The 27,243-nt window shown below is 35.1% G+C and overlaps 2 protein-coding genes and 2 pseudogenes across 2 annotated transcripts; 2 read left to right on the forward strand and 2 right to left on the reverse strand.

Moving 5' to 3' along the window:
- Positions 1 to 219: 219 nt before the first annotated feature.
- On the reverse strand, positions 220 to 3,959 carry LOC148914991 (protein FAR1-RELATED SEQUENCE 4-like; annotated as a pseudogene).
- An 806-nt stretch (positions 3,960 to 4,765) lies between these two features.
- LOC148914992 (uncharacterized) lies at positions 4,766 to 5,456 on the forward strand (annotated as a pseudogene).
- Positions 5,457 to 15,859: 10,403 nt separating this feature from the next.
- LOC103339098 (RmlC-type cupin) lies at positions 15,860 to 18,972 on the reverse strand. The gene is made up of 3 exons (XM_008242375.2): positions 18,550 to 18,972; positions 18,020 to 18,144; positions 15,860 to 16,295 (listed from the first exon to the last, which is right to left on the reverse strand). The coding sequence occupies exons 1-3, from the start codon at positions 18,911 to 18,913 to the stop codon at positions 16,089 to 16,091; spliced, it is 696 nt and encodes a 231-aa protein (XP_008240597.2). The 5' UTR covers positions 18,914 to 18,972; the 3' UTR covers positions 15,860 to 16,088.
- Positions 18,973 to 20,767: 1,795 nt separating this feature from the next.
- LOC103342376 (protein FAR1-RELATED SEQUENCE 5-like) lies at positions 20,768 to 21,622 on the forward strand. The gene has a single exon (XM_089043365.1). It carries the CDS (start codon positions 20,768 to 20,770, stop codon positions 21,620 to 21,622), a length of 855 nt encoding a protein of 284 aa, XP_088899491.1.
- The last annotated feature ends 5,621 nt before the right edge of the window (positions 21,623 to 27,243 follow it).

Consider the following 27,243-nt stretch of genomic DNA (forward strand, 5'->3'; position numbering starts at 1 on the left):
ATGCAAAAGAAGTACCTTGCTCTCTGCATATCTAAGCTCCTAATGACAATTTTATTAGTAACATTCTTTGGTTCTTCTACTTGTAAACATGTTAACCGAAAAAATTTATTAACTATTAACTACAACAAAGATAAATAGCACTCACATACTTGGTAAAAAAAAAAAAAAAAGAATTTGTCTACAAATACTTACATTTCTATCCATTTCCAGAAGGTAGAATTAAGAGGCAACTTGAAATGGACAAGTACTTTTATTGTGGCCAACACCTTTGCAAACACTACATTTACGAGACTTTTCAACTATCTCAAATTTTGAAGGTTCACGCCTTGTAGAGCTAGATTCCTTTCTCTTCTTTGACCCTAGTGGACGTCCTTTATGAGGTTGAATCATAGGCTCTAAAATTTGGGGAAAAGAAGTACCAACAAATTGAGATAGTTGTCTCTTTGTATCATCTTTTTGAAGAATGGGTAGTTTTTCATACTTCTCTTTGAAGTCCAATAGAAGACTATTTATTTGATCATCTTCATCATCAAAACTTGCATGTTGATCATTGTTTAACAATTGTGCATTGATCATCCATTGATTATATATGGCATTCAAAGGCAATACTTGAAATTTCATATCCTTAATCATGTGTCCACAATGAATACGCATCATTTTGAAAAAAATGGCCTATGCATTGAGATGAAAGATTACCATATTTTGTAGCTTCATGTTGCTTGTATAACTCATCTAGAAAGAAAACATAGATACATGAGTAACAACTTCTTCAAAGAATGGAATCCATAGTCTATGTGGAACATGAACCTTTTCACTTGAGAGTTGAGTTTTGATTTCTTGAAATTGATGTTCAATAGCATGACATATTTATTCTTTTACCTCACGAAGAGCTCCGGTTGAAACTTGAAGATACTTCTTTAGTGTTGCATGTGCATCTTCAGCTCTTGAAGTAGCCCAATTACCTAAGTGTACAACCTCATATATCCATGCACTTACAAATTTTTTTTTTCAATGGCAGCCAAGTACCTCTAATATAGTTCAAAGCAGCTGCATTCTCCTTGTATTTTCAAAACGATCCCAAGCTTTATCGAATGATGATTCATTTGGAGATTTGATTAAATCAGCCCAAGTAGATAGGAAAGCAACCCAATCAACTTCTTCTCTAAAATGAGGTTTACAATTTGCAAGAATGTTTTTCTCAATATGCCACATGCATAACAAATTACAAGCACTTGGGAATACAATGTGTATAGCATTCATTAAGGCCAATTCTCTGTCTAATATGATCACTAATGGCTGATTATGAACTCCAAAAATTTTATTGAACATTTCTAGAGCCCACACATAATTCTTCTCTTCTTGTTTTTGCATGAAGACAAAACAAGAGTAGAATGAAGTGTTGAAACTTGAAACTCCTATTATATCCAATAATGGCATCTTATACTTACTAGTTTTATAAGTGCAATCCATCAAAAAGACATGTGGGTAACTCTTACTCAATTCAATTGACACAGGATGAGCAAAGACCAAATGAGTCAAAATGCGCTTCTTGGTCACACTCAATGTTATAAGAGAAATCACCTTCACCAAGTTCATCCAATAATGCTTGAATAACTGTACGTCCTGTTAGGCTCTCCTCCCAAATTTTAGCCTTCTTATTATAAATGTTTTGGGAAATTGCTCGAAGATGAGGGTTGCTTTGTCAAAGTGAAGAGAGAATTTGGCGCCATGGTATACGAGCCATACACATTTCTTTAATCCGCATAATTTCCTCATTTGAAAATCGACAACAATAGGGATGTCCAGACATGTCCGTTGAAGGTTCATGATTATGCAACAAACATTTAATCTCCAACTTCCAAAATCCTTGAAGTTTCCTTTTCTATTTGCCCCAAATTTCAAATGGACAGTTTATGAGGCAAGATGCTGATTTCTTTTTTCTTTCCTCTAGTGGAACTTTTCTGCTTTTATATTTACCGCCTCTATCACAACCAAGGACAACATATTTCTTAGATTTAGATATTCTAATAACTAGTGCATACCCTTACGCAAAGGCAATCTTATGAGCAGCTTCAATGAGATCTTCCTGACTTTGAAATTTTTTTGTTTGTCAAAGAGCGCATTTTGTCACTTTTATCAATTGATGCTTCACTGCCTATATCACAAACCATCCAATTTATATAAAGGCAAAAAGTCACTTTGGTCCCTATAGTTTACTATTTTTACCACTTAGGTCCCTGTAGTTTCAATCTGATCAATTTTACCCTTGTAGTTTCAATTCCAAGCAATTCAAGGACAACTCCCAATTTCTGTCAAATTATTCCAACTTCCATTACTTATTGAACTTGTGCCCCTTACTTAGAGGGGCATTTCGGTCCAATATTGCAGCCCTTCGCCAACCACCTGACACCCACCCATAAGCTCCTCCCCAACCACTTTTACCAAATTGAAATCACATGGAATTATTTAAAAAAAAATGAAAAAAAAAGCCCAGCAGTCCTTCCCCAACCACCCCCACCTTCTCCCCTCCCAATTCCCCTCATGTTTGAACCTGCTTCTCTCCCTGCACAACCATGTTTTCCCCTCTCTCTAAGAACCCCCAAAACCTTGATTTTCGAAAAACCCAATCTACATTCTACATAGCTAGAACAAAACTCATCATTGCAATTATCCAAATCAAACCCTATGCTACAAGCCGAAATCTCTTGAGATATGTGACCCAAATTTGAGATAATGGTAAAGGTTCATAATTTTCTCACCATTGTTGTGGGAGATATCGTAGTCCATGCGCAAGAGTGATGAAGAAGATCTTATAAAAGCCTAGAAAGGAAAGTGCAGGGGCTAAGTTATGTGGATAATGTTGAAGTTGAAAGTGAAGAGCTTTGCTTTTCGTAGAGGCTATGGGGACTTCAAAACCCAAGTCACAGATCTCATAAAAAATCCCAAGAAATAAAAAGAGAATATTGCTTGAGCCTGGAGGGAGGAACATGGATGCTTGAAAGGAAGAAAAGCTACAACAAGGGCTGCTGGGTGGCTCTGGAAGTGTTTGGGGAGATTGGACCGAAATGCCCTTCCATGTGAGGGGCACATGTTTAATAAGTAACGGAAGTTAAAGTAATTTGACATAAATTGAAGTTTGTCCTTAAATTGCTTGACATTGAAACTACAGGGACAAAATTGATCAAATTGAAACTACAGGGACCTAAGTGGTAAAAGTGGTAAACTACAGGGACCAAAAGTGACTTTTTGCCTTATATAAAACATAAACTACACATTTCCTACAACTATGAAGAATGTTTATGCTTCATTGCCTATCACATATTAGTTAAGAATAAATATATATAACAGAAAAGGTACTGCTATGAGACATTTCGTTGAGCAGCTTGTATGCACCTCCAAGGCGTCGCACTAGTAGGTCATCACGACCTCTATCCAAGGGGAAAAATAAAGAGATAGCAGTGCCACTAAATTAAACTTGCATATGTGTGCACATGAGAAGATAAGAGGGCAAAAGAAAGACAGATCATAAAAGAAAAAAAACCTCAAAATTGAATTGCAATTCATCAGAGCATCAATTATTTCGTAAAACTCAACCTATGAATAAGATAACAAGTAATGCTCAGCAAAGTGAATTTTTTTTAATACAAAAAAATCTTCTAGATTTCAAAAAGCTTCCTTGTGGACACAGATGTAAACCATCAATGTTCAGCATCTCCCCACAAGGTTAACAAATCCCTTATGAAAAGGTTAAACATAAAGATACACACACATACATAAAACCAATATGCTAATTCACTGCTAATAATCAATAAAGTTAGATTAAGTAAGAAATGAAACGTACCATACATAATATCTTGAGAATTTGAAGGATTACTAAATTCTGTCATTCCACTCAAATCACTGCTGCCTACCATATCTAAAATCCTCTGTGACTCATACTCCAACTTTTGTTCATCCATAGCTAACCTTTCACCAATAATTATGAGTATTTGCTTTGGGTAGGAGAAGGATTGTTCTATTTCATGACTTGCTCTGAGAGTAGCTCTGGGTATGAGAAGTGGGAAAGACACAATGAAGGAGAAGAAGAGGGTTTAGGTATCAAAACAAAAGAAGAAGCTCTGATTTCTTTTTTATTTTTTGGTTTTATTTTCTGTTAACTTTTCTTAATTTTAATTATCAAAACATTAATTAAGGATAAGGGTAGAATAGGAAAGAGAAAGAACAAAAAGAAAAAATTGATTAAAAAGCAAAAAAGGAGTGTAAGTGGAGAAAAGGGGAGTGGGAAAATCAGCTCCCATATTTAATTGTCAAAAAGATGGGCCTTAGGGCACTTGGGCACTTTTAGATTTAAATTAATATTTTAGTTTTGAATTAATAATTTTTTTGGTTTTAGAGGTTTATATAAATCAAACAAAGCATCATTCGTAATATACAAAAAAAAAAAAAAAAAAGCATTCTACAAGCACATTTCATCTTGTCTGAGAGGAAAACAAACAAAGTTCTCTAGATTCTAAGTCCAAGTGCTAGGGCTTAGAATACGGATAGTTGAATCCTAGGAGGCAGTTATTTACAGAACTTCAAGTACCGAGAAGGGGTGAAATCACTGTCTTTAAGACGTTGCATCAAATCTGCAACTCTCTATCTTAAATCCAAGTCAGTTTCATTTGTTGTTTGTTTACTATATTCTGTATTATAGTTTGTTATAAATTCTATTTCATTGTCACTAATTTTTGTTTTTCCAACAACCTAAAGACAATAAAAATCGATGGATTCACAATCATCAGTGACTGTGAATGGGGTGACTAAGAATTCTCATGACGAGAAGCCTGAGAAGTTCAAGGGAATTGACTTCAAGATATGGCAACAGAAGATGTTTCTATCTCACAACCATGAATCTAGCACATGTTGTGGAAGAGTAGGCTCCCAAATCAGCAGAAAATCCAATGTCTAAGGAGACAATGATGACTATTGAGGCTTGGAAACAATCTGATTTCTTGTGCAGAAACTACATCCTTAACATGCTTAATGATACTCTTTATGACATTTATTCATCATACAATTATGCAAAGGAAGTTTCAGAATTACTTGAGAAAAAATACATAACAGAAGATACTGGTGCCAAAAAGTTCGTGATTGGCAAATTTCTCAAGTATGCCATGGTTGATTCCAGGACTGTTATTAAACAGGTTGAGGAACTTCAAATTCTGATCCGTGATTTGCTTGCAGAGGGGTGTTCTATTAATGAACACTTCCAAGTTGGAGCAATCACAGAGAAACTGCCTCCATCATGGAAAGACTTCAAAATTTACTTGAAGCACAAGCGTAGAGAGATGTCTATAAAGGATCTAATTTTGAGGCTTTGAGTTGAGAAGGATCACAGGAAAGGTGACAAGGGTGAAGTGCCTATCATGGAAGCCAAAGCCACTGTCGATGAGACATCAAAGCCAAAGTTCTAGAAAAACAAGGGCAAGCAAAGAATTATGCCAATCTTCATGCACCAAAAGGTAAGGATTTCAAGAAAATCAAAGGCGCTCGCTAGGTATGTGGAAAATCAAGGCATAAAACACAAGATTGTCGCCACCGAAGAGACCAAAATCCAACCAATCCTCAAACCAATGTAACTGAAGTCAATGAGGATTTTGTGGCTGCAGTGTTTGAAACCAATATGGTTTCTGATACTAAGGATTGGTGGGTAGATATAGATGCTACTAGGCACATTTGTGGTAACTGAAATCTGTACATAGGAAGTGCCTTTGTATCTGCAATTGAAGGCAAAGACAGTGTGCTGCTAAAGTTCACTTATGGGAAGGTTTTAACCCTTTTGGATGTGCTGTATGTTCCTGAAATTAGGAAGAACTTAGTGTTTGGCCATAACCAAAGGAAGGCTGTTTGTAGGAATGGGATACCTTGTTGATGGCTTGTTCAAACTCAATGTAACTGCCAATGGTGCTTTTAATAATATAAATAAGGTTTCCATTTACTTTGCTGAGTCTTCAAATATTTGGCATGCTAGGTTAGGTCATGTAAATTATCGATCTATGCATAGAATGATGCATTTAGGTTTACTGCCTAAATTTGATATTGACTTTAATAATAAGTGTGAAACTTGTATAGAATCCAAGTTTTTTAGGCAAACCTTTAAATTTGTTTAAGGAAGGTCAAATGAATTACTTGGATTAGTTCATAGTGACCTTTGTGACTTTAAATCCACACTAACTCATGGTGGAAAAAATTATTATACAACATTTATAGATTATTGCAGTAAGCATTGTTATGTATACTTAATACAAAGCAAGGATAAAGCCTTATAAATGTTTAAGACATACAAGGCATAGAAAAGTGAAAGTATTTAGATCAGATAGAGGTGGAGAATATGAGTCTACTACATTTTCTGATTTTTGTACAACTCATGGAATTATACATCAAACCACTGCACCATATATGCTGCAACAAAACGGTGTAGCAGAAAGGAAAAATAGAAATTTCAAGGATATGATAAATTCCATGTTGAATAACTCTAGGCTTCCACACAATCTGTGCAGTGAAGCCTTACTTACTGCAAATGACATTTTGAATAGAATTCCACATAAGAAGACTAAACAATCTCCTTATGAAGCGTGGAAAGGACAGATTCCTACATACAAGACACTGAAAGTGTGGGGTTTCCTAGCTAAAGTACAAGTACCCTTACCAAAGAGGTTAAAACTTGGACCTAAAACTATTGGTTGTGTTTTCATAGGTTTTGCTAACACAAGTACTGCATATAGACTTTTAGTTATTAATTATGATATTTCTTATATACATGTTAACACAATTATAGAATTTGTTGATGCTGATTTCTTTGGGGAAATTTTTCCTTACAAAGAAAAGAAGTTTGGTTCAAACAAGAGGAAAGTACATGATGGAAATCCTGATGAACCATCCTCTTCAGGTGTCCAAGAAAAAGACTTGGAACCTAAAAGAGGAAAGAGGACTAAAACACCAAAAAGTTTTGGACAAGATTTTGTAAGGTTCCTGACTGAAGAAGAACCACAAACTTATAAGGAAGTTATGGCTTCACCTAAGGCTCCTTTATGAAAGGAAGTTGTTAATAACGAAATAGAATCCATTATGCAGAGCCATATGTGGGAATTGGTTTATTTACCACCTGATAACAAACCAATTGGATTTAAATGGATTTTTAAAAGAAAGCTAAAAGCCGATGGTACTATTGATAAATACAAGGCACATTTAGTTGCTAAAGGGTATCGGCAAAAGGAAGGGTTGGATTATTTCTACACTTATCCTCCAGTATCAAGAATTACATCTATAAGGATGTTAATTGTTATAGCTGGTATACACAATATGGACATACATCAAATGGATGTAAAAACAACTTTCTTAAATGGAGAATTAGATGAAGAAATATACATGGAACAACCAGAAGGTTTTGTGGTAAAAGGTCAAGAAACTAAAGTCTGTAAATTTATTAAGTCTTTATATGGACTTAAACAAACTCCAAAACAATGGCATCAAAAGTTTGATCATACAATGATGTCACATGGATTTAAGATCAATGAGTGTGACAAGTGTGTTTACATAAAGAACAACAAGAATTCTTGTGTTATTGTATGTTTATATGTTGATGACATGCTCATAATGGGAACACGTAAGGATGTAATAAATTCTACAAAGAAAATGTTGAATTCAAATTTTGACATGAAAGACTTAGGTCAAGTTGATGTCATTCTAGAAATTCAAATCAAAAGAAATAGTGATGGGTATATTCTTACTCAATCTCATTAAGTAGAATTTTTTTTAAGAAAGTTCGGTCAATCTGACTACAAACCTGCTGTGACTCTTTTTTATGTAAATTGCAAGTTAAAGAATAATAATGGAGGTGCAATTTCCCAATTGGAGTATTCCCAAGTAATTGGGAGCCTAATGTATTTAATGAATTATACTAGGCCAAACTTAGCTTATTCAGTAAGCAAGCTTAGTAGATACACAAGCAATCCTGGACATGATCATTGGGAGGCATTAATCAAGGTGTTAAGATATTTGAAATACACCCAAGATTATGGATTGCATTATACAAAATATCCACCAGTTCTAGAAGGCTATAGTGATGCAAATTAGATTTCTGATAGTACAGAAACCAAATCAACTAGTGGATATGTATTTATATTAGGTGGAGCTGCAGTATCTTGGAAATCCTCTAAACAGACGTGTATAGCACGCTCTACAATGGAATCAGAGTTTGTACCCTTGGATAAAGTTGCTGAAGAAGCAGAATGGCTGAGAAACTTCCTAGAAGACATTCCAATGTGGCCTAAGCCTGTGATAGCAATTTGTATACACTGTGAGGGCAGCACAAGCAAGAGCCTAAAGTGGTGTATACAATGGAAAGTCAAGACATATCAAGCGTAGGCATACTACAATTAGACAATTTCACTCAAATGGAATTATATCCACTGACTATGTGAAGTCAAATGAAAATATTGCAGATCCTTTGATAAAAGGCCTAACAAGAGAGCAAATCAAATTTACATCGAGGGGAATGGGATTAAAGCCAATCCAATGAGTTAAATCTGGCGGAAACCTAACCTAGTTGATTGGTGATCCCATGGTCTAGGTTCAATAGGCAAACTGGTTGGGTAAGATTCAAAAAGTTGAACACACAATTCAATTCATTCCTATGATGGTTAGTGTGTTGTCTGTTGATGTGAAGGTTATGCTTTGCATTTAAGGACACTAATATCTTATTAAGAGGAGTTTAGGTAGAAAACTTGTAATTGGTGTCACCTGTATGGGAGTAAATGTGGGGTAGCATTTATGAGAACAAAAAAAGGCTAAGTTCTCTAAAGCTCTCATGAAACCTAGGGACATGTTCAGGACAAAAGTGAACAAAAACGTATGAACTAATGTTTGTTAAGGTGTTATATGTGTGAAACATATTGTCTAGGTTTACTATAGCGGTGAACAGTTCAAGATCAATTATATCCACTGCATCACCAAGTAAATCCGATATGTTTTCACTAGGGTAAGTTCAAGTTCAAAAGACACTTTTCCTAATGTATATAACATATGCTTCCTCTCAAATGCATTACATTCATTTAGCACTATAAGTATAACATTTCAAATGTTGGGTCTAGAATTTCAATTCAAATGTGGGGTATTGTTGGAAGTTTGAATGAAACTCAAGGACATTTGTCTCACATTGGTAGAAAGAAGAAAGAGTGAGGTCTTTATAAGTGTGGAAGTCCCACACTTAGTAAATGAAAGTTGGGCCAAGTGGAAGCCAATTGGGCTTCAAAATCAATTTGGGCATTGAATATTATATAATTAATATATAATATTTAATTATAAAAAAGATGGGCCTTGGCCTTGGGGCACTTAGGCACTTTCATATTTAAATTAATTTTTTAGTTTTGAATTAATAGTTTTTTATTAATTTGGATTAGTTTAATTAACTGATTTCTAAAAGTTGAGACTCTTCTGATAAGGTTTCAGAGGTTTATTTAAATCAAACAAAGCCTCATTCGTGATATACCAAAAAAAAAAAAAAAAAAAGCATTGTACAAGCACATTTCCTCTTGTCTGAAAGGAAAACAAACAAAGTTTGCTAGATTTTAAGTCCGAGTGCTAGGGCTTAGAATATAGACAGTTAAATCCTGGGAGACAGTCAGTCGTAGTACTTCAAGCATCGAGAAGGGGTAAAATTACTATCTATAGGACATTGCATCTGTTAGTATGAAAATTGTATTGTCATTTCCTAGACTCTAGCATAGGTTGGGAATTAGGGTATGAATATCTTTTACTGGAAGTTTTGGTGCACACATTCAATCTCGGATTTTCGAAGAATGACTTGATCGATATGAGGAAATTGATTTCAGGTAAATCATGACATAATCATGCATTCATTATAGGATTCCTAGTTGGAGTTATTTTCAATCAAGTGCTTTTATGTTAGTCCTATTTTTAATAGGATTAGATTTTATATCTCGAGATTACTTTCCTAGTTGGACTCTATTTTGATTTGAGTTAAAAATATTCATTTTTATCTCTAACTTGGAAAGCACATCCTATATGTTTCATTGTTTGCATCGTGCTATATTTGGTTTCCTTATATTAAGATATGGGATTGGAAAGTAATTCAATGCATGCATAAGCTGATGAATTGAATGATGAATCAAATATGATTAGCCAATGAACTTTTTGCTTTAGGCACTCCTCCTGCAACAAGGAGAATAGATCTATATAAAAACATGATGTGCTGCTTTGTTTATTCACAGCTTTGAGATATTTGTTTTGAGCATATATAATTCTAAGAAAATCTTCTGTGCATATATTTGAGATAAATCATCAAGTGTTCCATGTTGACTTGGTGATTTATCAAACACTTTAATCATTCATTTGCATTGTTCGGTGACTCATACGATTGAGAGCACCAAGACCGTAGTGGCGGTTTTCCTCTAGCAAGTTTGAAGCAATCATGACTAGTATGACGTTCAACATAAAGAGTGTCGAATATCATCCTATGATAGAAGTTGAGTTATGAAGAAGTCGGTAAACATCATCTAGAACGTGTCTAGGATAAATGTATGAGTACTTCTTGTAATCATCGTTCTATAGTGGATTTGTGTTAGACTGAGGAGTTTCGTGGATTTTCCCCAGAGGTGGGGTTTTACAGCGTAAAATAATTCTTTGCATGTTCCCTTATTTTATGCTCAGCATGTTTCAGAATTGATAAGCCATATCAATCCTGCTACCGAAGTTTATTAATTATAATTTTAAATTAGTTTATTCACCCCCCTCTAGGCATTTTTAGTCATCCTACACGTAATTCCAGCATCAAATATGCAAGTTTCTATCTCGAATCCAAGTTAATTTCATTTGTTGTTTATTTACTATATTCTGTATTACAATTTGTTATAAATTCTATTTCGTTGATTCATATATATATATATATGTATATTATAAATAATCACTGATTGTTGTTTTTCCAACATCTTGAAGATGTGGTGAGTATCCATTTTATTCAATGCTTAAATTTATAACTCTAATTCTTTTCATTTTAACTTGATTTTTATTTTATTTCGTGGGTGGGATATGAATGCAAAAACACTTTTCTTAAATGATAATAAACCTCCAAATAGGCCTTTCAAGTTGTATCATGCTTGGAAAATATTAAAAGATTGCCCAAAATGGAACGACCTATGTGAATCTCTCACACAAACATTCAAAGATTCTTCTCATAGTGTCAATACAATCAATTTGGAGGAAGATGAGGATGATGTGTTCATGCCCACTCCAAGCCGTTGGGACGAGATAAATAGAAGGATGAAAAAAAGAAAGGGAAATGTGTTGAAGGTTATCTCAACCAAAGTGGAAAGTTTTTTGTCTGAATTGGTTCAACAAGGAAATGAGGCAAAGGAGGATAGGAGGCAAAAGTTAGAGCTCCTACAAGAGTAACATGCCTATTAAATCTAACAAGATAAGGAGGCCAATGAACAGAGGATAATGTTCATGGACCTATCTAAATTTACTCCAAGAGAGAAGAAGTATTGGGGGAATAAGCAAAACGAAATTATTGAGGCCTAGATGAATACAAGTTCTCCCTACAATCCAGAAGACAACTCTAAATACTATTATCCAAGCCCTCCACATGGTGGTTATTAATTTATGTTTATTTTTAATTGTCGTTTATCTTTATTTATAATTGTCGTTTATCTTTATTTGTAATTGTTGTTTATCTTTATTTATAACTATTGTTTATCATTATTTGTAATTTTCATTTATTTTTCAATGATTAGTTAATTTTTAATTTCAATGATAAACCACATAATTCATTAAAATCACACAACCACTTTTATAATTTAAACACACTTTCATAATTTAAACACATGACATAATTTAAACACACAATATAATTCAAACACACGACGTAACTCATTGCCCCTCTCCTTCGCATCTCCTAATGTGGTTGATCAAATCATTTCTTAGATTGTGATGCACTTGCGAAGCACGAACCCTATTATGATGGACCATTTAGTCTGATATAGTTTGTCTGTCTTGGTTTATATCGTACGTGATAGTTGGCTCAAGCTCATAAGCAAGTCTTGCTCTTCCTCTTCTAGATGTTCATGGACAATTATAATTATTATTATCATCATCATCATCAGATTCTGCATCTAGATCCTCATACTCATCCTCAGCAATCATGTTGTGCAATATTATGCACGTCATCATGATTGAATGAAGTTGTTCTTTACGCTACATACGTGCAGGGTCCCTAACAATTGCCCATTGAGCCTGAAGTATTCCAAAGGCTCTTTGACATCCTTCGTATAAGCCTCTTGTTTTTGGGCAAATAATCTTTTTTTTGGAGTATTCGGTTGGGAAATCGTCTTGACCAATGTGGCCCAACGATAGTAGATATTATCAGCCAAGTAATAGCCCAGATTGTATTCATTTCCATTGACAACATATTGGATATAAGAGACACTCCATTGACTACATCATTGAATAATGGGAACGAGCTAGGATGTTGATATCATTGTTTGATCCGGCCGTTCCAAAAAAGGCATGCCATATCCAAGTGTCATACGAGGCAACTACCTCTAGAACAACAGTTGGCTTATGCTTGTAATTGGTAAACTAGCCTGCCCAAGCAGTGGGGCAATTCTTCCATTCCCATTGCATGCAGTCAAGACTGCCTAACATGCTTGGGAATCCTCCGCGACCGGCCTTGTGCAAGAGGCTGTAAAGGTTGGCTAGATTTGGGGATCGGAGTTACCACTGGCCATACATGTCTTCAATAAAGGAACAAAACTTTCGCAAACATTCAAGGGCTATAGATTCACCCAATCTACAAGATTGCTCGTCGGTGGAGTCTGCCGAGCATCCATACGAGAGCATTCAAAACGGTCATTAGCTTCTACTATGGGGATAGACTTTGTTGTCCATAAGCGTCTATCTTCTGGGTAAAGTATGGCTTATGTGCAACAACATCATTCAAGATGCAATAGAAAAGCTCTCTTTTCATGCGGAACCGCTTGCCGAAGTCCACTGGGGGATAAAGTGGTCTTTCATGTAAGTAGTCCTCCATGAGATTCTTATGATATTTTTCTCTCTTCTGATTCTTGTATTCACAGCCTACAACGAAACCACCATGTTTGGATTGTTGAGCATATTGCTCCAACAAAAATGTATGGTGTTGACCTGCTATTGCAACCTTCTGTTGATGAAGGTCATCATCATCAGAATCATCATTGAAGAAATTTTGTATGCCCTTTCCACGTGAATTCATTATAAAAAGGAGAATGAAATTGAAGGAGACTGTGTGGTCAATTGGGTAGAATAACACTTCTTAAATAGTTAAGAGGATAAGATGACCTACATGTTTGAAAATAATTGAATGAAGATAGGAAAAAATAGGGAAATATAAGGGAATCCAATAAAGTGAGATGAACAAAGATGAGCAATGGTTCAAAACATGATTGAAACAAGACAATAAGAGATGAGAAATAGCTTAGAAAATAATTAAATGAAGATAGGAAAAGATAGGGAAAGATAAGGGAATTCAATAAAGTGAGATAGACAAAGTTGAGCAATAGTTCAGAACATGATTGAAACAAGACAATAGGAAATGAGAAAGAGTTCAAAAAATAATTGAAGAACACAAGTGGAGGTGGGCGAAAGTTTAGAACATTATTGAATGAGGATAGATGAATTCAATGAAGTAAAAGTAAAAATTGAAGACAACTATGGCAATGGCTTCAATGAAAGATTTGAATTATTCTAGGCATACGCAAAAGTAGAAGCTCCAGGGGGTATAGATTGGGATGATGTAGATCCTTTTTTTTTTTTCCCCCTTCTTAAATTCTTCCGGTCTCACATGTCCTGTATTTTTTTTTTTTTTTGTCCTCCTCTCTGACCCAAAATCTTGATCTCTTACCAAGGTCACAAACCTTGGTAACAATTATCAAATACTGAGCGTCTTGGCTCTTCCCATAAATGGAAAACAAGAATTTATTCTTCTTTGTTTCTCAGAAAGCTTTCTAAACAGATTGGATTTTTATGGTTAGAAAGGAATAACTTGACAAATAAATTTAATGCGTTATTTATGATTTAAATTACTCAGTGAAACCATAAAGTTCAGAAACGCAAAAATCCCACCACCTACAATAATACAAAAACACACTCTTGAAACGTGACTTTTCTTTTGATAGGGAAAAAGATAATAGGTAGTTGTGTTCCATAAAAATAGGATCCATTATCTGAATTTTCTTTTAATTTTAATTTTAATTTTTTAAATACTAAAAATTGTAAATTTACCATATTATCCTAGTTTAATTAATAATTTCAATTATTAATATTTGCATTAACCAATGGCATTTTCTGGTATTTTGAATGTTTCACCATTCTCTACCTTTTGCTTTATATATATAGGAATAATGCTACTCTTACCACATTTTGTATACCACATTCTCATACCACCTTATATGGCAGATGAGGTGGACAACCACATCAATTAAATTAATTTAACATTTTCTTTTTTTTAATGATTTATTGACACTTTTTAATTGATATGGTTGTCCACTTCATCTGCCACATAAAGTGGTATGAGAATGTGGTATACAAATGTGTTAAGTGTAGCATCTATATATAGATTACAAATTCACTTTGATGATTAACAAAATAATGAAGGCCTGCAAGCCTCAAATTCTCCAATTGATCACCACCGATTCAACCCTCTAATAAAAAGTTCTCCGATTTGCATCAACGCCGCTTGTCTTTTCTACATGCCCATAATACAATCCATGGGGTGGATAAAAACATTAGCAAGAGTAAAAGGGCCCCTACAGCCATGAAAAGAAGGATGAACATGAACAAATGGATTGTTGGCTCTTGTAATCCCACCCAGCCACTTCCGCCTTGGAATGTGGTGGCTGGTCTTTTACTTTTAAATTGAAATTTAATTTTTTATTAAATAATTAGAGATTTTTAATTAATTCAAATAACATTTATGAATTTTTTAAACAACAATTTAACTATTGACTAACAGAATAAAACACAAGGACTAAATTGACCAAATTAAAAACACGGGAACTAAATTGGCCAAATGAATAAAACACAAAGACCATTTTAACATTTAAGTCGAAAAAGAAAGGATTGTGGTTGCAGAGGTTTGGGAGAGAGGAAAGCGTGGTGTGAGAGATAAGCTTATAGGGCAGAGACATGAAGAAGGAAAAAAGTCAAGGGCAGGACGTGAGACGGAAATTGACCACAAAAGAAACATGAGACAGGAAGACGAGAAGAAAAAAGAAAGGACGGGATGTTAACTTTGCCGTTAGTTGGGTTAGGGGTTTTTTTTGACAAATTTATAAATAAACCAAATTCTAGATATATATTTATAAAAAAACCCAAGCACTATTTAAACATAGAAACACATCCAAAATCAACCTTAAAATCAACAATTGTATATTTTTTAGGTGTGTTTATAAATGGATTTTGAGTGTGTGTAATGATGGGTTTTGAGTGTGTTTATAAAGTGTTTTGGGTGTTGGGTTTTTTTATAATTTCAGCCCCCATTTTGGGTGTTTTAGTGAAACTCCTTTTTTTCTTTTTAATTAGGAGTAAATTGTTTGAAGGATGATGTGTCAACTTTTAATTCCCTTAGATTATTAGATTAAATTTTAATGAGGTAGCATATGGAGAACAAAATTTATTAACATCCAGCACATGCATCCAATAAGAGGCGGAAGAAGGTTTGCGAAAGCAAAATACAGAAAACAGAATTCTTGCTTTTGCAGGAAACAAAGAATGCTTGTTGAGAATACAAAAATATGGACGAAACAGTACACGTATACAAAAATGCCTAAGAAAATATGTTCCATAGTCTATTTGTAATCTTGCAATGCCCCAGCACTGCCAATCACATGCTAAAAAAGAAAACACATATATACATAGAAGCTAAGAAACTCTTGTTAGATAGTCTTGTAAATTGCAAGCTAGGAGAGAGAGAGACAACGATTTTTCATGTTTGACTCCAAGTTACTGAATAAGTTGCTTGGATGGACTATATATATAAATAAATAAATTACTTAAAGATTTTTCCAGACATTAAAATCTGTACTTGAGCTGTTATAATTTATGATGCTGTCTTGGCATCCTATAAAGTATGAACTCCGTACTGGATCTATATTTATTAAAGCATGGGCAGTTCCGCTTGGGCTACTTGCAACAGCAACCTCATCTGCACCAATGGTCACTTCAGCATAACCATTACCATCCACCTGGTGGTTCTCCAGCTTCAAATAGTTCACAACTAAAAGAGTAAGTAAAAAATAACAAGATTATGAATGAAACACTACAATGAGACATTTGAATTTATGTCATTATACCTATATCGTATTCATCCGAATTACTTATTCATCCTAATTGTAACAACAGATACTATCAGGCAATTTCCTAATGGATGCACATTAGAATGCAGTCGTTTAATAACTACTGTAGGACCATTGACACAACTTATTTGTTGACAGCAGAAAGGGCCATAACATCAAGCAATTTCAATTTGTGTGTGCCATAAAAATACAAGCAACCTCGGAAACAAAGGAAATAAAATCTGGTGATGAGAACTTGCACTCAGTGATGAAAATATTGACATATCCAGTCCGATATTATGCGGATATGTCAAAATTTTAAGTTGCCAACACATTGGGAGCAGAAGGTTTCTTCCTGCAACATTTCAATGAAATTCTCCGTATTGGGCTGAAAGAGAGCAGGAATTGGAAATTGGTAGAAATATCTTTGATATCTGTGAAAATATCCAAGGCATTTCCACTAGATCTCACTGATATTGTACAAAGTACAAGATTTATGACATTTTGACAGCAGAATGGTGCCCTGCTACCATCCAGAACTTCCTATCTAGCTACTTCCCAGAATTTTTCAGAACTTAGCCATGGCTGTGACTAGCCAGTGGAGATGACGTGTGAAAATAAAATCCTTGTGGTGAAGATTATTTCACATCGGTTTAATTAACTAAATGAATTGGTTTTGAGAAAGGAAAGTATAGCCCTATAAACAAGTTGGTAGTAGAATGGTCAGGATATTTAGGTCATTCTAAACTAAGTTATCTTCTATACAAAAAGATAAATTAATGAACTTACATAGAAAGTTCATTCTTGTGCATTTTCAGTGAATCCTTTGTTTATAGGCATGCTAATGCGTTTTTACTAAAATAAGATAAAAGTGTGTTATTTTACAATAAATTTAGATGAACCTAAAGGCTTTCTTTCCCAAAAAAACTTAAGAGTAAGGATCTACATTTCTCAACCCTTGAGTTCAAATCCAACTACATGATTATTTTATTTGATTTCATAAACAAAATCATCTATGCAATTTCATAAATGAAATATTTGAAATATAAAACTTTTCAACATTATGTGGCATCCTTTTTTGCCCTTGTTGGCCAGTTGTGATTTGTGCCTATGCACTGCTATATGTTTTTAAAGTCTTGCTAAATAGCCAGTTTGATGTCCAAACAGCAGAGTTCCATGACGTGGTCACATATATAAAAACCCTTGGCAGAAAATGAACATAAGGTCCTACAAACTTTCAGGCAGAGACGGGCAAAAGTATTCATGTAATCAAACTATGCATTTGGGTTTAAAACTGGAGTGAGTTCCCTTCAGTTTTTTTATCATAAACATCTAAATTACTCAGAACCTAAATTTAATTTCCAACATACATAAGTTTTGAACTGACATCAGATATAAAATAAGGCAAACAGCTCAAACATCTACAAACAAAACGTAAGTTATATCAAAGTTTTCATATTTTCATTGTTTCATGCATGCAATTCTCCTCTATCAATTTGGAACATTTCAACTCAATGAACAATCTTGTAGAAAAATTATATTGATTGTCACAATGAATATATCCAGAATAGATGATCTAGTCATTTAGTATACTGCAAAAAAAAGTAAAATTTTATAACATTTATGCTTCTATGGAACTGAGAGCTTACCCTAAACTTGGTTTCAGCACCCCATATGACAAATGTTTCATTACAAGTATGGTGCCTGTGATTTCCCCTCAAACCACCAGGTTGGATTTCTCCAAGATGAATTGAGACACAGCTCACAGCTCCACCTGTAAACAAACACAATCATTTCCTCAACTATCAGCAAATGCATTTTGTTTCAGGGATCAGATTTGAGTTGGAAATCCAAATCCAAAGGAAACCCAATGAAATTCATTTTCCTACAACTTCACAAGAATTTAAATTCAATATTTATACAACCAACAGGCTATATAATCAATGTCATACAGTGCAAGAAAAAGCAGCCAAATGGGTTGAAATCAAAATACTCTTTCATGACAGTGCAATGGAAACGGATGCATTTTGATGCAAACAAATAATACAAAAAATAAAAAATTATTTCACCCATCAACTCTCTCTCTCACTATTCAAAGAAAATCCCATCAATTACCTTTCAAATTACCAAAAAAGAAAAGCAACAAAAAAGGAAAACAAGAAAGAGAAAGGGGTTGTGCCTGAAATGCCAGAAGCAAGGGCAAGGGAGATGGGGTCGAGCAGCCATCCCCTCTTGTCTTTTGCAATCCGAGAAGGAAACCCAGAGCTGAACCTAATGAGATTGGCGCTGGAATCACTCAATTGGCTCCATTTTTTATGGGTGAGGGGCTTGTCTTTGTCTTCAGAAATATGGGAAGGAGCAGAGGAGAGGTAGGAGGAGTGTTGGAGTCTGAGAGAGACCCATGTGAGCAAAAGGAAGATGGAGAGCAGAAAAGGGAAGGCATGCGGCTTCTTCAGAAAGTGGACAAGTGATGAGGAGAATTGGATGCTTTGGCTGTGGAATGGGTTCTCTGAGCTCTGGCTGTTCCTTCGAGGGTTTGCCATCACATTCTCTCTACCCTGTCTCTTCACATTTCACTTGACACTGTGTCGGTATATTTGGAATTTGTGTTTCAGACCCAAAAAAATACGGGAGTTTTACTAAAACACTCAAAATAAGAGCTGAAATTATAAAAAATCTCAACATCCAAAATACTTTATAAACACACCCAAAATTCATCATTACACACACTCAAAACTCATTTATAAACACACCCAAAAAATATACAATTGTTGATTTTGGGGTTGATTTTGAGTGTGTTTCTATGTTTAAATAGTGTTTTGGTTTTTTTATAAATACATGTCTAGAATTGAGTTTATTTCTAAATTTATAAAAAAGTATTTGGAATTTGTGTTTTTATTAATTTCTATATTGCTGCTATTTCCACATTCGTCTTATTCCCCCACCCACTTTATATTCTCACATATTATTTAAATTTAAAAAAACATAATTCTATCTTTCCACTCATCATTACTCTTAAAATACCCTTTAATTATTAATTCACGTAAATTCTCCTTCCTATTTCTCTACCCACCTTATCTTCTCACCTACTATTTAAATTTTAAAAAACATAATCTTATCTTTCCACCCACCATTATTCTTAAAATATCATTTAATTATTAATTCACTTAAATTCTCTTTCCTATTTTCCCACCAACCTTATCTTCTACTACTTAATATTTGAAAAAACACAATCTTATCTTTCCACCCATCGTTATTGGCAACCCATTAATTACTCTTTACACCCCATACTAATTTTAAATATAAATAACCTATTTTACCCTTGTACACAATTACCGTTAAGGATAAAAAAAAATTAAAATTAAAATTAAAATTGCTCACTACACCCCACATATGTTCCTGAAACCATAGTTTGACTTTTTTCCCAAACTATCATGTTCCTAAACCCTAAATCCAAGATTTATAAGTTTATACTGGTGAAAAAATATATTGTATTTATTCATGAAGGGTGAGATTGAAGTTAGAGACGCTTCAAATGAGGTACGAGTTTATTTTTTGGTGTTTTGCAAGTTTAATATTTCATAACAGTTGGTTGTGTTCAAGACATCAAGATCAACGCGATGATAATTTCGGTGGGATACCACGGAAACTTTGCACCTTTTTCGGTTGGATTTCACCGGTGAGAAACTTAATATTCGGTGGGGATCCACCGTAAGATGGAATGTAGTTCAGTGGTGTACTACCGAACTTTTACCCGCGTTTCAGTGGCATCCAACCGAAATTTATTTATTTTTTCAGTAACTTATTGCCAACCACAAATTTAATCCAAGCTATTTTGATCTTACTCCCATTGAAGGAACAAAATCAAGGTGACGCCCCTACTGAAGGCAACAATGTGGGAACAGAATGTGTAATAGACTATAGTGATCAATTCACAACTTATTCGGTAATTATTTATCTGAAATCCTTTTTAGTATCATTAACGTGGCATTAATGTTTCAAATTTTATATTTAAATAATATGAGTTTTATGTGTAGATATTCAATGGTAGAGATGCATTACTTCGATGGGCTCGTGAACAAGGAAAATTGAATAATATTGTCATTGTAATTAAAAGGTTTGATAATGGAGGTGAGGGCAAGAGGAGACCTCGTGTAATACTTGCTTGTGAGAGGAACGGTAACTATAAGTCTTGCAAGTCTAGTGAGACAACTGATATAAGATCGGATGCAAATAGTGATATGAAAAAATGTGCTAGAGACACTGGTACCAAGAAATGTGGATGCCCATTCTTGTTAAAAGGTGTCAATATTGGTGATGGGGATGATTGGAAGTTGGAGGTGGTTTGTGGAGTACATAACCATCCTATTTCAGAGTATCTTCAAGGTCATTCATTTATGGGGCGACTTACTGAAGAGGAGAATGCCTTGTTGGTGGACATGTCTAAGAGTTTGGTGGAACCCAGAGATATTTTGGTCACCATTAAAGATAGAGATGCAATGAATGTTTCAATTATGAAAACAATATACAATGCTAGGATCCGAAATAGAACCAAAGAATTTGCTGGGAGAACCCAAATGCAACAATTGCTTACTAAGTTATCCGAACACAATTATATTGAGTGGCATAGGACATCTGGGGATATTGTAACTGACCTGTTCTGGACACACCCCATTAATATTGATATTTTGCGCGCATTTCCACATATACTTATCATGGATTGCACCTATAAGATTAATAGGTATCGTTTCCCACTATTGCAAATTGTGGGGGTGACATCTACTAATATGACATTCTCTGTTGAGTATGTGTATATGAATGCCGAGAAGGAAGACAATTACACATGGGCATTGACTGTGTTGAGGAGTTTGTTGGATGATAATTGTCTTCCTGGTGTTATTGTTACCGATCGAGAGTTAGCACTCTTGAATTCTATTATGTCTATATTTCTGAAAGCACGATATTTATTATGTAGATGGCATATTAACAAAGGAGTGTTGGCAAACTGCAAGAAGTTATTTGGGACCCTCAAACAATGGAAGCAATTTAATGAGGATTGGAATACTTTGATTGGTTCAGAAACGGAGGAGGAATATTGGCGTTGTTTGCGACGGATTGAGTCTAAGTTCAGTGAATTTCAAAAAGCTCTTGAATACATACATGAAAATTGGTTAAATCCATTTAAGGATAGGTTTGTGGCCGCATGGACAGACACTTTTATGCATCTTGGATCGACGACCTCAAATAGGTAAGTATTTTAGTCAACTTTTGATATGTTAATTTGAAAATTTATTTTGCTTCAGGAAAATTTATTATTGTTATCAACAGAGCGGAAAGTGCACATGCAAAGTTGAAGCGACGCCCCGCTCAAGCCAACTTAACTTAGAGAGATCATGGGTAACCATACACTCATTATTAGAGCTGGAGCACACAGAGATTAAGGCATCTTTTGAAAAGAGTCGATGTTTTATTCAACATAGGTTCAGGCATCCGGAGTTGAGAGAGTTAGTAGGTATTGTTTCTCCAGAGTTGAAGAAGAAAATAGAAAAGGTGAACACAGAGATTTATGAGGAAATTGAGAGAGTCTGTGGTGGCCACAGAGATTTTTTATGTTGTTAAAATATGAAAAGTCTGTGCTGGCCAACTTCAAAGCTAAATCAGACACACATAAACAAAAACAAAATATAAAAAAACAGAACATAAACAGCCCTTATTTCTTCTGTCGTTCTGCATAGCTGTATGAGAATCATTATTTACAAAATAGAACATAAAAAAAATATTCTATTGTAATGTTCGAAGCAGAGCAAGACCTAACTCTTTGTGGCAGCAGAACTTACAATAAATAAGTAGTTCTTATCATCCAGTTAATCATATATTTAAGTACAAACTTCATAATTAATCAAAACAACAAAAGTTCCATGAGTTCTAATACAAACATGCAATAACTAATGAAAAAACAAAATTCCAAGAGTTCTAATACAAATATGCAATAGCTAATCAAAACAACAAAATTCCATGAGTTCTAATAAACGCATGCTAGCAAGTCAGTTAACCATGATGACGTTGATATATCATGGTAGACCGTATGTTTGTACCCTTTAAAATCTGTTGCAAGGTCTCAACTGCTTGATAAACTTGGGAAGGTCGTGTACGCAATGCAACTGTTTCCCCTAATGTCACGAGCGGCCTAGTAAAGGACAACATACGCTCGTCACGCTCCTGTAACAAATTTGAATTCAATGCCTCAGTAAAAGTGCAAAATTGAAAAAATGGAAGTAAAAAAAAATTAAAAATTTTACATGATAATATCTGCTTTGCATTGAGGCAAATGGGTCAAATGCAGCTCCATAATTAGGATTCTGGACAAACGGATATCCCACGTTGAGGTATCACTCCAAGTACCCAGGCACATTATCTGATGGTCTCCTCACTGGTACACTACTGATTCGCCTCTCCCAACATGTGGTTCTCCCGATTGTCCCACATTTCCCCAAAGTAAGAATTATAGGAATTGGCACGACTACCTGTTCTGGTTGGAGCACTTATTCTGGGAGGAATCGTCTGCACTTGACCAAACTGCCTAAGAACCCGCTCAGGATGGTAGGCTCAATAACATCACAACATCTGAGCATCCCTGAGTAGAATGCAACATCTGGAAATGGGTGGTGTTCCCTTTCAAACTTGTAAGGTTCCCATATAACCTGAAATATGATACATAATATAACATCTGGCATGTACCTCAACATTACTATCCTGAGCAGTAGCTACATCTTCAACCTCTGCGTCAACATTACTATAATCAGTAGGAACTACATCTTCAACCTCTGTAGTATCCTCAATGTGATCTTGGGGAGCCGCTCTCTGTCTCCTCGCTGAGGCCGTGGGACGTTGTCTATTAGGTCGTGATGATGAAGCTTCAGTAGTACCCCTGCGAATCCTCTTCATATCTAAAAATAAAAAATATTAAGTACACACTCAAGAACGTATTCGATACATAATCACTGAAAAAGTAAATAAATTCGGTGGACAATCACTGAAAAAAGAATACATATTTGGTGGAGTACCACTGAAAAACCGAAAGAAATTCGGTGGGAGTCCCCTGAAAAATAGAAACAGATTCGGTGGATGCCACCAAACAAGGTAATACAATTTGGTGGTAACCCACCAAAGTACAGTTCAATTCGGTGGACTACCACTGAAGCAATGTAATCATTTCGGTGGCAATCCACCGAAACTAGAATCCAATTTCGTAAAACCAGGTTTGAACTACCCAGAACCTTGAAATCGAAATCAAAATCAGTATCAGACTTTGGCTTTTCAAAAGTGAAATCAAATGTAGGCTTAATCAACACTTAGAAACGTAAATATATAAATCAAATTTGAAATCAAACCTTGAATAAGGATTTGTGAGAACTTGACCTTCAATAGCTTTTGGGTTTGCAGAGATGGAGATGGGTGTGATGGTTCTGTTTCAGAGATGGTTCAGGTTTGCTGGAGGCGATGGCAAAGGGCTTCTTCGATGGTGAGCAAAGATCTGCGATGGCAATGGATGAGTTCTTCGATGTTCTGCGATGCAGGCAATGGCAAAGGGCTTCTTCGATGGTTCTGCGATGGAGGTTGGTGTAAATAGGATGTGGTGTGCGATGGGGTGTGTCTGCAAGAGGAGAGAATTTTCGGTGGGGTGTGACTGTATATCAGATGGGGTGGGGTTTGATTTGGATGGGGTGTGGCTGAAAGGGAAGGGGGTTTTCGGTGGGTGGTTAGGGAATGGGGTTTATGAGGGCAATTTAGGGAAAAAAAAAGGGTTTAATGAGTAATTTGAAATTTTATGAAAATTTAGTGGGGTGTAAAAAATTATGGGGTGTAAAGAGTAATTTATGGGGTTCATATAGAATTACCCTTTATTAATTTCTATATTGCTGCTATTTCCACCTTCGTCTTATTCCCCCACCCACTTTATATTCTCACATATTATTTAAATTTAAAAAAACATAATTCTATCTTTCCACTCATCATTACTCTTAACATACCCTTTAATTATTAATTCACGTAAATTCTCCTTCTATTTCTCTACCCACTTTATCTTCTCACCTACTATTTAAATTTAAAAAAACATAATCTTATCTTTCCACCTACCATTATTCTTAAAATATCATTTAATTATTAATTCACTTAAATTCTCTTTCCTATTTTCCCACCAACCTTATCTTCTACTACTTAATATTTGAAAAAACACAATCTTATCTTTCCACCCATCGTTATTCATGAAATAAAATTTAATTATTAATTCGAGTAAATTCCCTTTACTAACCCAATGATATGATGCCAACCGTCTATTATTTTGACTTCCCTCTTCCTTCTATTATCTGTAGCTTGTTGTAACCCTCTTTTTAAAATTATTATTTTCTTGTCTTAACCTTCAATTCTTCTACCCCTCAACCAAAAAAATATCTCAATGTTACTCTTCCAAATCACAGAGTTGAACGATTATCTAATTTGAGTGGCTGGTAAATTTTCAAGTAATTGAAATTGGGGACAAGGGCACGAAAATGAAACGAAGCCAAAGTGCACAAGAAAAAAGAGTTAGAAATCTGAGGGTGAGAACTTTGATTCAGGGTGAAGAGATGCATGAATTACACGGTTTAACAGGGAATAAAGTTTTTACTTATTTATTAATGGTTTTTTTAAGGGGGTTACAAAAATCTTGGGTTTTTACATCTAAATTTTTCTTCCATAACAATTTCATAAATCTTAGATAAAAATTTGTGAGAGAGCATTAGGCCTTCTCCAACCTATTTGGTTCTAAACCCAAATTTTCCCCTTCAAAAAGTAACTATTTGGGTTTTGCCCAAACTCAAACTGTTTTTCCCCCAACCCTTGAAACTCAAATTTTAAGTCTGCAACTTTATTAAATGTTTAAGAATGGTTTAAAAAATCTAATTTTTTTTTAAAATGGATAAATTTTCTTCATTTCATCTTTTTTAATAACTTCATAATTTAAATTTTTTTGAACAATTTAACTTAAAAAATTTGAAATTCCATAAATATCATTTCCGGTAGATTATTTGAAAAATTGGTTGTTATTTATAGAGTTCGAAGTGAGTTTTGGGGTTGGATATGATGTAGATTAATTTAAAATATTATTTTGACCGTTAGATTTAAATTTTAGTCGTTGGAATTTTTTTTTTTTACCATTAAAATAGCTTAGATTTAATCTAGATCGTTGATTTTGTTTACTATTGGAATTTTTAGAAAAAAAGACAAAAAAAGGGTTGTTTTGAATTGTGCCGTTGGATTCCAACAGCTACATCCCCACCTTTGACAAGTGACGCGACACAATCTGAGGACCAGTGAAGGGCCCCAATCGCTATTCCTTGCATATGGGTTGCGTCACCTTGAATGGGCTCCACCAAAAAGTTTTTCAGCCAGGCAATAGATGGATTGGTATTTGGCCCTAAGTTTGGGTTTTCCCAAATTTTGGGCCCTTAGTTTTTTTCTTGGGTAAGGAGATGAATTGGGCTATAATTGAGGATTTTTTTAGTTTGGCCTTATGGATTGGAGATGATCTGAGCAAGGAGAAAAGTTTGATTTGAATTGGAGGAGAAAGATAGGGAGATTCAGGACTAGAAAAAGAAAAACATGAAACAAGGATTGCAGGCAAGAGGGGCAACAGAGGGGAAGAGAAAAGAGAAGTGAATTAGAGAAAAAGAAAAAGAAAAAGTGTGTTCTAGTACTTGCAGGCGAGAAAGAAGAGAAGCAAAAAGATAAAGAAGGAGAGAGAAATGAGGAAAAGGGAAGTCAAAATAATTTACAGTTGGCATCATATGATTGGATTGGGATACTCACGTCTATTGCTAACTGTGGGGGCTTTTTCTTTTAAGCTCTGCGGGCTCTTGTAAAGAGCCAAATGTGTGAAAATTGCCCCTGGGTCTAAGTTCAAGAATCGTACCTCAAGAATGCTTTGAAAGGATAGCTGAGCCTTAGGAAGCACCTTGGTTACCTTCACTAGCAAAACTAACAGTCGCTTACAAATAGATTCTTAGCTTGACATGAGAAGCTTGTGGCATGGAAGCAAAGCAGTCATGAGTTTAGCATTAAAGGAAGAGAAAGCTGTGAGTTCCTATGAGAAATAGGGGTTCTAAGGAAAGAGAGAAGGGATTCTAAGAGGGTTTGTTGAAGAGAGAGAGAGAGAGAGAGAGAGAGAGATGGGGGAATAATGGGTGTGTTGAGTAGTTTCTGGCAGCTTGACGGTGGCTCGATTAAGCTCTGGAATGATTTACTAGAAGAGAAAATGGAAAAGATGGAGGAATTGGGGCTCGAAATTGCAGAGGTTTCTGGGATGAGAGATGAAGCTTGCTCTCTGGATGTAGGTTGCTTAGGATAAAGAAGAAGGAGATAGAAGATGAGGCACTTGGGCTTGATGTTTCCAGCAGTTAGAGAATAAGCTTGCTTGACTGCTCTGGTTGAGTTTAATGGGTAGGAGGTACCTCCTTTTATAGCCGTTGGAAGCTCCTCCTTCCTAAGAAACCCTAATGGGTTCTCTCCAATTTTGCCAAGTCTCCCCTTTCATTTCTTTTCTCTCCCTTCAATCCATCTCATTTTGTGAAATCCTCCTCTGCCCAATACATAGAGACCAGATATTTGGGAATTCAGAAATTTTCCACAGCCATTCCAGTGGTGATTTCTTATCTGTGGCTATCATCTCTCCTCCTTTCCTCCCACAGCCATTCTAGTGTTAAGCCTTAAGGAACACAAATTGGAGACCTAGTACCGTAAGCTACGAGACCTTCTCCTTGACAAATGAGCTACTGAGAATGGCGCTTTGCGCGTGGTGGAAACATCGAAAGGATCATCTCTATACTCTTCTTCTGTT

The sequence above is a fragment of the Prunus mume genome, linkage group LG8 (assembly GCF_029339155.1).
Source record: "Prunus mume cultivar Tortuosa linkage group LG8, ASM2933915v1, whole genome shotgun sequence".
NCBI classification, from domain to species: domain Eukaryota; kingdom Viridiplantae; phylum Streptophyta; class Magnoliopsida; order Rosales; family Rosaceae; genus Prunus; species Prunus mume.